This window comes from Diuraphis noxia, unplaced genomic scaffold, assembly GCF_037042655.1.
Source record: "Diuraphis noxia isolate RWA-SAM2 unplaced genomic scaffold, SU_Dnox_SAM2 contig0003, whole genome shotgun sequence".
In the NCBI taxonomy this organism is placed as follows: domain Eukaryota; kingdom Metazoa; phylum Arthropoda; class Insecta; order Hemiptera; family Aphididae; genus Diuraphis; species Diuraphis noxia.
The window spans coordinates 51698493-51711812 of record NW_028301713.1 but is presented as its reverse complement, the minus strand read 5'-3'; the positions used below and the strand labels follow the sequence as shown (position 1 = coordinate 51711812).

Below are 13320 nucleotides of genomic sequence, written 5' to 3'. Positions count from 1 at the left end.
GGTATTTAAAATAACAATATATTTATTTTATTTAAAATACAATTAATCGATAAATAAATATTCAACTCCTAAAATATAGGTAGTACATATAGGGTGGGCGGGCTATTGTTTTTCCCACTTTTTGTTTTAAGATTTCGTATAAGACTACGGTTACACTCGACCGATTTTGATTAATTTATACTACGAGTAAATTAATAATTTACAAAAGCCTTTTACATAATGATATAGGATAATACTTCAAAATAATTACTGATTAATTAGCATTAATTAATAGTTTACTACTTAAAGTAATTACAAAAAAAAAACTGCAGTGGTTGCTGCTTTGCTGTTTAGAAGAGTTCGAGTGCGTACCTACACTACCTACCTCGTTTTTTAGTAAGTTATTGTAATGGATTTGTTAAGTTTGAATTCAATGGTCATCGCGTACAAAAACCAAGGTGTCAGGCTGTATAAGGACATACCTATTTATTATTACTGTTTTTCAGTATTTCTCCTAATAAATCGAAAGGTAAAGGAGACCTGCAAAAACCACTTAGTTTTTAGAAAAAAATTTACTGGTGACGGACACAAAACAACACACGGCATAATAAAACCAATAATAAATACATCGATCCGTTATTATAAGTTAACTTAATGTTATTTGCGTAATATAGAATTTTTCGTTGTAACGAGTTTCGTTATAAAGAGTTTTCACTGTTATTATTTTCCAATAATTTATTGCATCATTAATTAATAGTAATTCGCTAATAATAAATCAATATTGTTAAATATATGTATATAGGTATGTGTACCCCAATCGGAAAATTATGTGTTACGCCAACACTCACAAAAGGCGCAGTACTGCGACTGTACTGGCAGCCAACAGATGGCTGGCCCTTACGGGTACAGTACTGACCATTATTTTATCCAGTACTACACCAGTACTGGAAAACCAGCACTGGTAGCTTAGTGGCGATCTAGTACTGGCAAATTACGGGCCACTATCAATATGCTAGTAAAGATCAGCTAGGGTTTTTCGTAGATGTGCCAATGTTGGTGGAGTACTGGCATTTCACGGATTTTGTTTTAATTTAAAGCAAGGGTCAGCCAGTGTTAGCCGTAGTTGTGCCAACGTTGGCGTAATACGGGCATATTACGGGCATCAGTTGATATGCTATAGCAAAGGCTAGCCACTGTTCCTCGTAGATGTGCCAACGTTGGTAGAGTACTGGCATTTTACGGACTTTATTTTAATTTCAAGCAAGGGACAGCCAGTGTTTGCCGTAGCTGTGCCAATGTTATCGCATATCACGGGACCCAATCGATATGCCAGCAAAATCCAATCACTGTTCCTAGTTAACTTAAGGCTTGTTCTAGAGTCTAATACAATACTTATTTTATAGTTTTATATACGATCTACCCCAGGTACTTTGTGCTTTTATTTAATTGTTTTTAAAACAGTGTTTTATGTTTTGCATAGTCTTTGTGTCAGTGTATCAAATGTGTGTCGTAAACTTGTATGGTATTACAATTATATCAATAATTAACTAGGTTAATACTTAAAAGCGATTTGTACTTCATTAATTGTTTTATTTAAATGTATGAATATATTATTAGCCATGGAATCGAACAAATTTATGTCAAATTATGATATTACTATCTATATTCAAATACCTACTTATTATATTATTTAACTATTATAAATTATTCGAAATATGTCGTTTTTCTTGGACAGTCAAATGTGCCACACCGGACGGTCAACGTTCAACTTGTGCCACAGTCAACGCGTGTTAATAATATTATATATATACTAATAATATACAATATAATATTAAATTGTTTAGTATATTATTATGTTTTCTGTTATAAATATAGAAATTTGTTGTTGTTAATCAGCCGATTTTTGGGGAAAACCATATAACCACTCTATGCCTCCGCCGAACGCCGCACTGCCCATGTATTATCGTTCGATCACGGCGAAACGGTCGTACACTCACACACTCACACGACTTACACGTTAATGACGATACACATTACACACATACGTACAGACTACGCTTGTACTGCAGTTACCATTTTTTTTAAATTTGCTATTCTTGTGAAAATTCTACCGTATTTCTGTAAAAGTGTGAATTTAAATCAATCTGCCTACTAACGACGTACATGGACACATGGTACATCATTAAAGTTCAACAGTAAAGTTGTTCAGGTGCATTTTCGGTAAGTACCTACCTACCTAACTACTTTTTAAATTAATATATTGCTCATTATTTTTATGGATATTATAAATTGTAACTTCGTACTAAAACTCACTGTTCATAAATCAGAACTAATAGAACAATGTAAAAATAATAGGTTTCATAATAATATAAACAAATAAGTATGTATTAAATGTTGTATTGTTAATTCAATATAATCGAACTGTATTAATTGTAAATATTAATAATTGTAATTCTAAATAGTGTCGGTCCAGTATACTAAATTTTCATTTATTTATCATTATTACTCTCTTATGATTATTAAAATTTAAAAATGTATTTATGTGAGTATGCACAATTATACAAATTAATAATTATTGTAGTTGGTCTCCTCCTTAATTTAACTTAAAGCTTGCTTGTATATTAATTTGTTAGTTTAAATCTAACATTAGTACAACTTGTAAATGTAAATGTAGGTACCTAGATATAGTAGGTATATGTAGGTAGTATCTATAGTCTTTCAAAATTGAATTAATTTAGATAATAAATACACAACTTAAACATTATATGTCTGGATAACTTATAAATATATAATATACCTATATTATTGAAGTATGTACCTTTATAGGTCAGTAATATAACAGGGAAAAAAGTAACAGACCAGCATTCTATTAAATCTGTATTAAATAAAAAGTTGTGAAAATTGTTTATTATTTAATTTTATAAAAAATACTGTTGGTAGTTGCATGTAGAATTTTAAATGATTCTGAATTATGTGTTGACTATATAAATTATGCGAGGGATTTACTGAAAATTTTTTTTGAACTCTTTCCTTCATTTTATGGATCTGACTCACAAATTATGAACAGCCATAATTTTGGTTCATATAGCAGATGATGTAGAATACACTAATATAGTGTTAATCAGTCTTAATCTAATTATTATATTTATTGGTTAAATTATATTTATTTACTACCTACTGTTGTAACTATAAGTTATTGTGAGTATTATAAAAAATTGTTAGGACTATTAGGTATTATGTTATAACTTGTAAATTTATATAATTTAATAATAAACTGTAAAAAATGAAAATATAAAAAACTATTGTATTTTTTTATATTTTTGATTAAAAAAATTCATCTAAATTAAAATAATACTCATTATTCTAACTTGTTTAAGAAAAAAATGAGTAGCAACCCTGTAGTGGGTATATTTTTGATTATTTATTTAAAAATATAGGTATATCCAAAACATTTTTAGCAATACTTTTTGAAAAAAATTGGTATAAACTAATTAATGGGTGATCGAGTAGCCATAAACTGTTGCTATTATTATTTTTATTATTTAATATACATATATACCTATTTATTTATTTTATCAAACTACTGCGTTCTTTGCCTTCTTTAAATAAATTGATAAAATATTATTATTTATTACTGATCACTGTTACATCAATTTTAATTGATAACATCTAAAGTATTACCTAATGATATATATATATATACCTAATATTTAGTAGGTACCTAGCAAAATCAAAAATGTCCTATTTACTTATTTGTTAATAACTTGCCCAATTATTTAGTGTAAGAACTGAAATCAAAAATGTGTTCTGCATATAATCGACTTAAAAAACACCGCCAGCTAAAACAGTTGGCTCAACAATCAAATAATGATTTATCAGAGGTTGAACAAAATCAATTAAATTCAAACTTATCAATAGCTGCTGATGTGTCAATGGAAGTTGACATAATTTGCAATTCGATAAATGACCCTCAGCCTTCAAATTCCAGTAATGATGATTTTGATAGTCGTTTGGATTACTTGTCAGATTCATCTTTTAACTTTTCAAATAGATCACCTAATTGCAGCTCAAATTCATCTTTGGACTTCTTAAATAGATCACCTAATTGCAGCTCTCCAGATAATTATCCAAATTTAACTTCTACAATACCTACTTTCCGTGAAAAACTACAAAACTGGGCTGTAAGACATAGAAGTAATATGACAGTTGAGTTGATTGAAGATTTGCTTAAGATTTTACGGACTGAAAATTGTTATAATAATTTACCAAAGTCTGCAGCTGGGTTACTAAAAACTAAATCATATATCAGTATTAAAATAATGAAAAGCTTGAAAAACACAAATGGATCTTATGCATATTTTGGTGTTGAAGAAGGATTGAAAACAATGGTTACTGACACATATACTGAAAACAGTATTCGATTATTGTTTAATATTGATGGCTTACCATTATATAACAGCTCAAATCAACAATTTTGGCCAATATTAGGACTTGTACTTCATGAACAGTATGAAACAAAACCATTTATTATTGCTGTATACAGTGGTGATTCTAAACCCCAAAATGTGAATGATTTTTTAACAGATTTTATTAAAGAAATAAAAACATTAGTGCATAATGGATTAATGATTGATCAAAAAATGTTTAGAATAGAAATCGTTGGATTTTCTTGTGACACACCAGCAAGATCATTTATAAAACAGTGTAAAGGCCATGGAGGGTATTATGCATGTGAGCGGTGTGAAACGAGAGGAATAACAAATAACAAAAAAAGAGTATATCCTTGCATGAATTCTAGACTTCGCACCAAAAGGTCTTTTAGAAGTCAGCGTCAAAAAGAGCATCATTTGGACTTTAAATCAATATTGCTAGACATTCCAGACTTTGATCCCATAAAATCAGTCTACTTAGATTCAATGCATTTGTTGTACTTAGGTATAATGAAATGGTTATTGCAACAATGGCTTGGCACTACAAAAAAGGTTAATCGTAGGTGCAAGCTTTCTCCGAGTAATATACAACGTTTAAATTCAAATTTAAAGGTATTCACAAGATTTGTACCAAAAGAATTTCAAAGAAAAAAGTATGATTTAAATGAATGGAAACACTGGAAAGCTACACAGTATCGTTTTTTTTTACACTACTGTGGGTCACTGGTTCTGTATGACATTCTGCCAAAAAAAATGTACCAACATTTTTTACTCTTGGTAATTGCATGTCGAGTTCTAAATGACACTAAATTATGTATTATTCATGCCAACTATGCAAGAGAGTTATTAAGAAAATTTTTTAAGCTTCTTCCTTCGTTTTATGGTTTAGACTCTCAAATCATGAATAATCATAATTTAATTCATTTGGCAGATGACGTAAAACACTCCAAGACAAATCTATCCTCAATTTCGGCATTTCCTTTTGAAAACTATTTGGGTAAAATTAAAAGACTAATCAAAGGAAGAAATAATTCTCTATCTCAATTAGTTAGAAGAGTATCCGAACAAAAACAAAACCTGGAAACTATAAAAAAGAATACTATACATAGAAAACAGTCCCTTATAATTAACCCTAGTCATTCTCATGATCATGAAATCAATTTGAAAAGTGTAATTTTGTATGGAGTTGAATTAAGTTCATCAAGACCTAATAATATTGTAAAATTAGATTCTGGTGAAATTCTATCTATTTCAAATATCAGAAAAGAGGAACAAAATATTTATTTTTATGGTTTTACATTCAAAAAAGCCAATGATGTTTTCATGTTCCCCTGTGAATCATCACAAATTGGAATTGAGAAACTAGGACAATTGTCTACGAAGGAGACAATCTTCTCTTTGGAAAATATTGACAAAAAATGTGTTTTATTTGAAAATGAAAGTGAAACATTTACAGTCACATTTCTCCATGATTTATAGTTATCATATAGTTTACTAATTTATGTAATACTACTAATATGTCAGACATTTTTATTCTATTTTTTTTTTTTTTTTTTTTACTATTAATTAATTTGTAATAATAAATAAATCTTTTCATTTCAACATTTGTATAAGTATAAATAAATGCAATATAAGATAGTATAAGTGAAAAAATTCTATTCCAATATCTGTTATAGGGTGCTATGGCAAATTATCAAAATATCATTACCCATCTTGTCATTAAATTTGATGAGAAAAATAAACAAGGAAAAGACATTATTGATATTGTACCTATTTCATGGACTCATGATAAAGACGGACAAATTTACTGTAAATATCCAAAAAAAAATGAATATCATAAAATAAACAAGATGTGCAAAAAATCAATGATATGTGACCCGTCATGGAATGACTTTAAAATTACCGTAGTTAAGGAAGCTTGTAAGTAACTATTTAAGATTTAAAGATTTATATCTAAATATATTTAGAAATATAAAGTTAATTAAAAATGTATGTTTTAGACAGTTATGAACAAGGACTTAGAAGGATGGAAAAAGCATTTTCTGACACTGTAATTCAGAGTAGTGTTGAAGAACTTGTCAACAGCTCGGAAGAAGAAGAAGGTCCTCAACAATTTAATAAAAATGATCTAAAAGCCTGCTTGAATGATATTTCTGAGTTTGGTGGGAGCAAAATTAATTTTATGCCTGAAAGTTTTGACAAAGGTAATTAATTTGAATTAATATAGGTTTAATAATATAATTTAAAATGTATTAATATACCCATATACATAATAATAATAAAATAAGCAATATAATCTTTAAAACAGATTACAACAATAGTTCACAGTCAGAAGTATATAATTCCGAAGAACTCTCCAATTCTGATGACTGTAATTCATCATCGTCTTCATACTCAAATGAAAAAAGATTTTTCAAAAAACCTAAAAGTAAATTCAGTGTTTTAACAAAACTACTGTTTTAAAATTACCAATTAAATTCATTTAGTTAATAGTTTTGTATCAAAGTTCATATTACTCACATTTGAACATTATTAAAAAAATTCTATTAAAATTTATACATTAATGAATAATTGTAACACATTACACATTAATTATGGTTTTCAGAGAAATGTCAAACAAGCATTATACCACCAAAAAAAGTAGCAAAACACGACATCCAAAAAAAAAGTAAAATTAGACAACCAGAGCATTATATAGTCCAGCCAACAACAAGCAATACAATAGGTAAAAGAAACAATAAAAATTAAGTTAGTAGTTTATTAATTATAATTTTCAGTTACAGGCAAAAAAATACATAATATCCAAAGTAAATATTGTCCAACATGCGGTGCAGCAGGTATATTTTATTAAAATTTAAATACCTATGATTATGAAATTGAATTTATTTGTTGAAATATGTGTATAAAAATAATAAGTCTTTTATTTATATAACATCAAATTTTAATAACAAAAACTATTGACTAGTTATAACTTAGAATCATTATCAGGATACCAATAGGAAAAAAAAATACTTTATTTATTTCTTATAATTTATTTTATTCTCTTATCTGAAAAAATGTATTGAATTTTCTAGAATTAAAAAATGATTTCCAATTAAAATTTTAATTTGTAAATTCAATAAGTTTTATTTAGTACAGTCCATAAATTATTAAGATATGTGATACAGTTAATATATTAATATTTAATAGATGTACTATTATTATTATTACTATTATTTGAACTGTTGTAAAATTTTACAAATCGTGAGTGCTCTTGTTATAGAAAATAGCCCTTGGGAGGTTAGATAATTAGATAAAATTGAAAAAATATAACATATTTTAGACAATAATTAAATGTTGCATTAAGGTCTCTGGTCTCTTTATTAAAACATACTACAATGAATGAAAAAAATAAATTAACTAGGATTTCCATTTTGATATTTAATTAAATGTTTTAAATGAATGATTTATATACCTACTACTTATCACTACCAAGTTTTACTAAATGTATATATTTTTTTAACTACTACAGCTTCAGAATCTGTAACACAAGCAAATTTGGAATCTGCCAAAAGAAGTATCCTATATTCAATAAGAGAGGAAGCAAAAGTTACAAGAACATTAATTGCCACAAATAGTAACACAAATTTAATAGAAAAAATTATGCAAGAAGAAAATATAGTTGGTCTTCCCGCATTAGATTTGGAATCATTTTTAGATTTTGAGAAGCAATTGAAAACTGACATTGAGTTGATAAAAAAAATAGTAAGGTTTCTGAAATTATCCAGTTTAATAATATGTCATTTAATTTCTGTTAAATATTTATTTTTTAGAAATGTTTCATGGCGATTAACATCAAATATTCTGTGAAATTATCTGACAATATGACAGTTGTGATCCCACAAATCATGTCAAAAAGTGTTCAAGTTATGTATAGTGGTTTTGGAAGAGAAACAAACGGAATAAAGAAGTTAAATTTCTCTACAACAGAAACATATAAACACTTGCTAGGTATACGATCACCTCATTATAAACCAATCTAAGATAGTAAGATTATTTTAAAGTACAATATAATTTTTATTTTAGAAGCACTTACTTCAAAATGTACGGATCTAAAACATAAAGAAATTGCTAGCCAATTGAGTCGCTGGTTTTCAGGTGCAAAGGATAGGGAAGGCGGGAAGAAAGAAAGATTGTATAAAAAAATTAAAATGAGTGAAACTATTTAATAATTGAATGTAGATTTTTTTTCTTTTGTAAGGTACAAAACTAATATATATATGTAATACATTAACCATTTGTTATATTTTGTTAATAATAAAAACAGTAATAATAAGTCAATAATTTCTTGTGTTGTTTATATTATATAAAGAAGAATAAGTAAATATAAATCAGTACCTACTACCTACTGGCTACTATAGCAGTACTGAAAGACAGTATCGACCATAAGTACTGGGCCATTTCTGATTACCAGTACAGAACTGTGTTATCAACCCAGACATACACCAGCACTGAGCCCTTATTGTAAATCATTACTATAGCAGTACTAAAATACAGTACTATAGCAGTACTAAAAGACAGTATCGACCATAAGTACTGGCCCATTACTGATATACCAGTACTGAACGGTGTTATCATCCCAGACATACACCAGTACTGGGCCGACACTGACTGCCAGTAATGTGCCAGTATAAGTCAGTAGTGGCGCAATGTTGCGCCCGTTGTCGATTTCCGATTGGGACAGTGTACATAGTATAAATTGATTTAACTTTGGTCAGTACGATTTAAGAAAATATTTATCATTCAGTTGCTATCAATAATGTAACACTATTGTAATAATTAATAACTATACAGGAGATCTGGATTTAATAAATTCACAATTTGTCTGCAATTCTAGATTTTAAAATTATATTATAAATACGCAATGCTTATAGAAGAACAAGTTTAGTAAAATTACAACATTAATTTAGATCCTGGGGGTGTCCAGATCCCCTTGACCCTCCACCGACAACTGACGCGATGTTAGGCAACATACAACTCGAGTCATGCATACCAAGACCTTGAAATTCATACCGAATATTGACCCAATGTATTATCTAGCACCATTCCCTACCACAATGAATGCAAGAATGTACACCGAACTATAGACTATATACCTACACTATACAAGTTTAATATTATTATAGTCTTTGTAATATTATAAAGAGTACGTATAAGAATCCCCTTCTACTATTCACCTGATAATGTATTTGCATTGTATTGTAATAATAAGACATTTCACAGTATGGATACTGTAAAGTAACAATGAGATGAGAACGAATAAAATAATATTCATTAATGGCGACATGCGAAATAATAAAAAGAAGACGTCAATAAGATAAGTTGAATAATTTTCCAACAGTTAAATCTCAACCACTTCCATATTGCGAATTGCCTTGACTTCGTTTTCGTTCAATTGTTTTAAGATTACAATCACCAATCTTAAATGAAAATATTCACCTAAAAAGTAAATCCCTTATTTCGTTTATAGTAATTTATACTAGTCTTTTACTTGTATGTGTGTTCTTCGTGTTTGTATGTGCGTTAAACATTTTGTCATTGGCTCACATCATATATCTACATACGACCGTGAACACACCATGAATCACAAAATGTACTTTTAATGATCACTATAAAAATATTATGTTATAAGTACTAACGTAAAGGTAAACTAATAAAATACCACACAGTACAATATGCATAATACAATAGTCTATTTTTTTAACAGCTAATTTAATGATTAAATTGCTACAAATTAAATGAGAATTATCAAGTTCTAACTACTAAAAAAAGTCAAAATCCATTTTAACAAATTTTAATTTTATAGTATAGGTCAAACTCACACTATGCTACCAAAGAAGGAAGTAAATTCAAAGATTTTTTTTCTAATTTAATCTGTGATAAAATTAGGTTATACTGACAATGGGATTTTGAATAATAAATAAATAAAATTAAAAATTAGAATATAATTGTTTTTAGGTTAAATTAAAGAATAAATTAAAAACACATAGGTAGATAGTATAATGAATCATTGAATCTGCGATGATGAAAATAGGTTATAGATTCATTTCATAGAGAAGAATCTTTAGAAAAATAAACTTTTATTCATGAGGTGTTAGTTAAATACTTGATGTGTATAGAATTAGGTTTACACGATAATGCACTTGGCAAGTAATTATATTTTATGACGCATAAATCAGGTATGATGATATAAGAGTAGGTATACTAATTAGTCAGTCACTCACTATGAAGTATTAAGCCATACGCCATACGATAAATATAAAAATTAAATTAAATCACTTGACGGGTATAAGACTTCCAGAGTTTTCCCGCTTAACTCATATATTTGTCGGATATTTGACTAAATCTACACGTTTAGTCAATTAGATCATTCCCAGGATCGGTTTTCTGTTAGATTAGGTAAATTATTAACGATTAATTATATTTTAATATTTTCATCGATTTATGTTACTATGACCGACATATGATTACAACATTATTACAAGACTGTACTTTTATTAGGTATATTGTTTTATTAACTTAGTAGATACTTGCTATGTTTTTTTTTTTGTCATAATAGCACCGAAAGTTTAATTTTCGTTGGCAGTTGGAGCGTTGGAAAATTCATTTTTCCATTCAGTAAATGATTTTTTTTTTGAAGCCGAAGGTAGGAAAAGTGAAAATCTGCAGCGGTCGCAATGTTTACGTATACTGTCTGAATCAGATGGATATTCACGAGCGTATCGATACTGTCTATATTGGTTATGATTAGGTTAGATAACTGGTATAGGTGAGCTACTCCCGCACTGTTCTATATGTAAGTTTGGAGAATCTGTAGATTTCGGGAACAACAAAAACAGATCATTTTGGATTACCATGGCAAAAAATATCAAGTGTGGCTATAGTGCGATAAGGCAATTTCAGTTTTGGGCGAATTGCAGCCCTAAGATAAACAAGTAAAAATACCGTGCAGCTATTGGCGATTATTTTAAGATATATTTACCATTTTACTGGTTTAGTAAAATAATATCAAACACATTGAATTTCATTAATACAAATTCATTTATAAAAATTAAGATTCAATTTGAATTGTAACCTGGTGTAATAGTATATAGTATAGTAAATATATAAATAATCTATAATCCTAGTAAAAAAAAAGGACCTATACTAATGTTTTTTGCAGATTTCACATGTACAGCTAAATACCCAATACAATTTTTAAATTATAGTAATACTTCTTTTTAAGTTTTTAAATTTAAAATATACTATAGTATTTGAATTTCAGGTCAACGGTTAACGCGTTTATTACTATGAAATGTAATTAAACTAATTTGAAAACTATTTTTTGTAAAAATTTAATTGCCATCATGACGAGACGTAATGACCTCGTAAAAATCTTAATAATACGAAAATGACGTAGTGTAACCTAGACAACAAATAAAATGGTGCTACCAACAGAAATAGATAAGTGTAAAGACATAATATGTAAAGCTGCAATATTATAGTCCAAGAGTTAATATTATCAGAATTTGGCGACTAATCAACAATTTGAATAACAGCAAAAAAAAATAAAGCAGCCAGTATAGTAATTTAAAGATCCTCGAAGGGAGCAAAACCTTTCTCTTAAAAAAACTTTTAAACATTAACATTACGAATAATCACATCCGGTGAGTCATTCCGATTTCAACATTGAGATTATTTCCATGTACCTAGTAAAGTAGGAAGACGAACATCGAATGGCACAAGATGACCTCCTTGAAGTCATATTTAACTCCAAAAAAATTGTTTTTTTTTTTTAATAACCAACCTCGTATAAGTATTATCAGTAGTAATATACTGTAATACTACAGGATACTTGGTGGTTAGGTCATTGATTTAACTAAAGCAATTTATGTAACAAACAAATAAAATACAGACGTACACATAATATTATACCTTGTGTTAGGTATATTTTTTCTCGCAGCACCACATACGCGTATATATTATTGTTTGTTTCACAACATAAATACACACACGCCATCAATGTAACGTTCATTGTTGTTATCTAAATATACATTACAATTAACTTTAAGGAAATAGGCTATTGGTAGTTGGCACTTCGTATTATAATATAAAAAAGAAAAACGAACATTTTAAAACAAATTAACTATTATTGGAATGGAAAATGCAAGACAACAGTCAAGATATATTATAATATTATATTGTTTTTCTTTATACAAGTTTTTTTTTGCGCATGCGGTTTTTAGACAAACCGGGCACTAAGATTTTTCAGTTTGGCAACGTTGCATTTTATTAGGCAGTATACGAAGAATTCACTGGATGCAATATAATATTAAACAGAATAAGCAGCTTAGTAGCAGTAGTAACAACAACGCGTTATAATTATGAAAACAATAATAGTATTATAATGTATAGGTACCGTAGTATAGTAATATGACATACGGCAAATGAGACCGGCGATATTATAATATGGAATTATTAGATATTTAAAGATGCCTGTAAATTTTAATTGACTCACGTGAAAATTACCATGTCATTAAAGACGAATTTTGTAAAATAATTACACTTAATTATCTATATATTATTCAAAAATATAGTATACCCGAGGTACAGTAACAATATTATACTATATAAATATAACGTTGGGAGATTAAATTAATTAATCAACAGGTTGCTTATACCTATATAGACATGTAGTATCAATGCCCAATGGTGATATATTAATCAATAGTGATAGGTTTAAATCTAAAATTTATTTTACCAAAAAAGCTGTTGTTAATAACTGTTAGTTTATTGAAAAAAAATGCAAAACTAATTTTGTAATTATAGATTTAATTGAAGTTAGTTAACTTATTTCTTAACTATGTTAAGTGATTTTTAATAGCTTTAAATA

General features: G+C 28.1%; 4 protein-coding genes across 6 annotated transcripts in view; 2 read left to right on the top strand and 2 right to left on the bottom strand.

The window, feature by feature from the left end:
- Positions 1-13320, bottom strand: part of LOC107168100 (chromosome transmission fidelity protein 8 homolog) — a 39185-nt gene that overhangs the window by 2484 nt on the left and 23381 nt on the right. The window lies entirely within an intron of this gene.
- gus (splA/ryanodine receptor domain and SOCS box containing gustavus) overlaps positions 1-13320 on the bottom strand; it is a 61264-nt gene that overhangs the window by 46320 nt on the left and 1624 nt on the right. The window lies entirely within an intron of this gene.
- LOC107172883 (uncharacterized) lies at positions 798-8732 on the top strand. Of its 2 annotated transcripts, none has more exons than XM_089223528.1 (9): positions 798-2199; positions 6086-6329; positions 6410-6613; positions 6718-6837; positions 7015-7134; positions 7193-7246; positions 7921-8153; positions 8222-8399; positions 8475-8732. In XM_089223528.1, exons 2-9 carry the CDS (start codon positions 6092-6094, stop codon positions 8615-8617), a joined length of 1290 nt encoding a protein of 429 aa, XP_089079654.1. In that variant the 5' UTR covers positions 798-2199; positions 6086-6091; the 3' UTR covers positions 8618-8732. The 2 variants fall into 2 exon arrangements, with proteins under 2 accessions (XP_089079654.1, XP_089079653.1); XM_089223527.1 differs by having other exon boundaries at positions 799-2199; positions 7187-7246.
- LOC149057514 (uncharacterized) lies at positions 3350-5893 on the top strand. The gene has a single exon (XM_089223525.1). The coding sequence runs from the start codon at positions 3780-3782 to the stop codon at positions 5886-5888; it is 2109 nt and encodes a 702-aa protein (XP_089079651.1). The 5' UTR covers positions 3350-3779; the 3' UTR covers positions 5889-5893.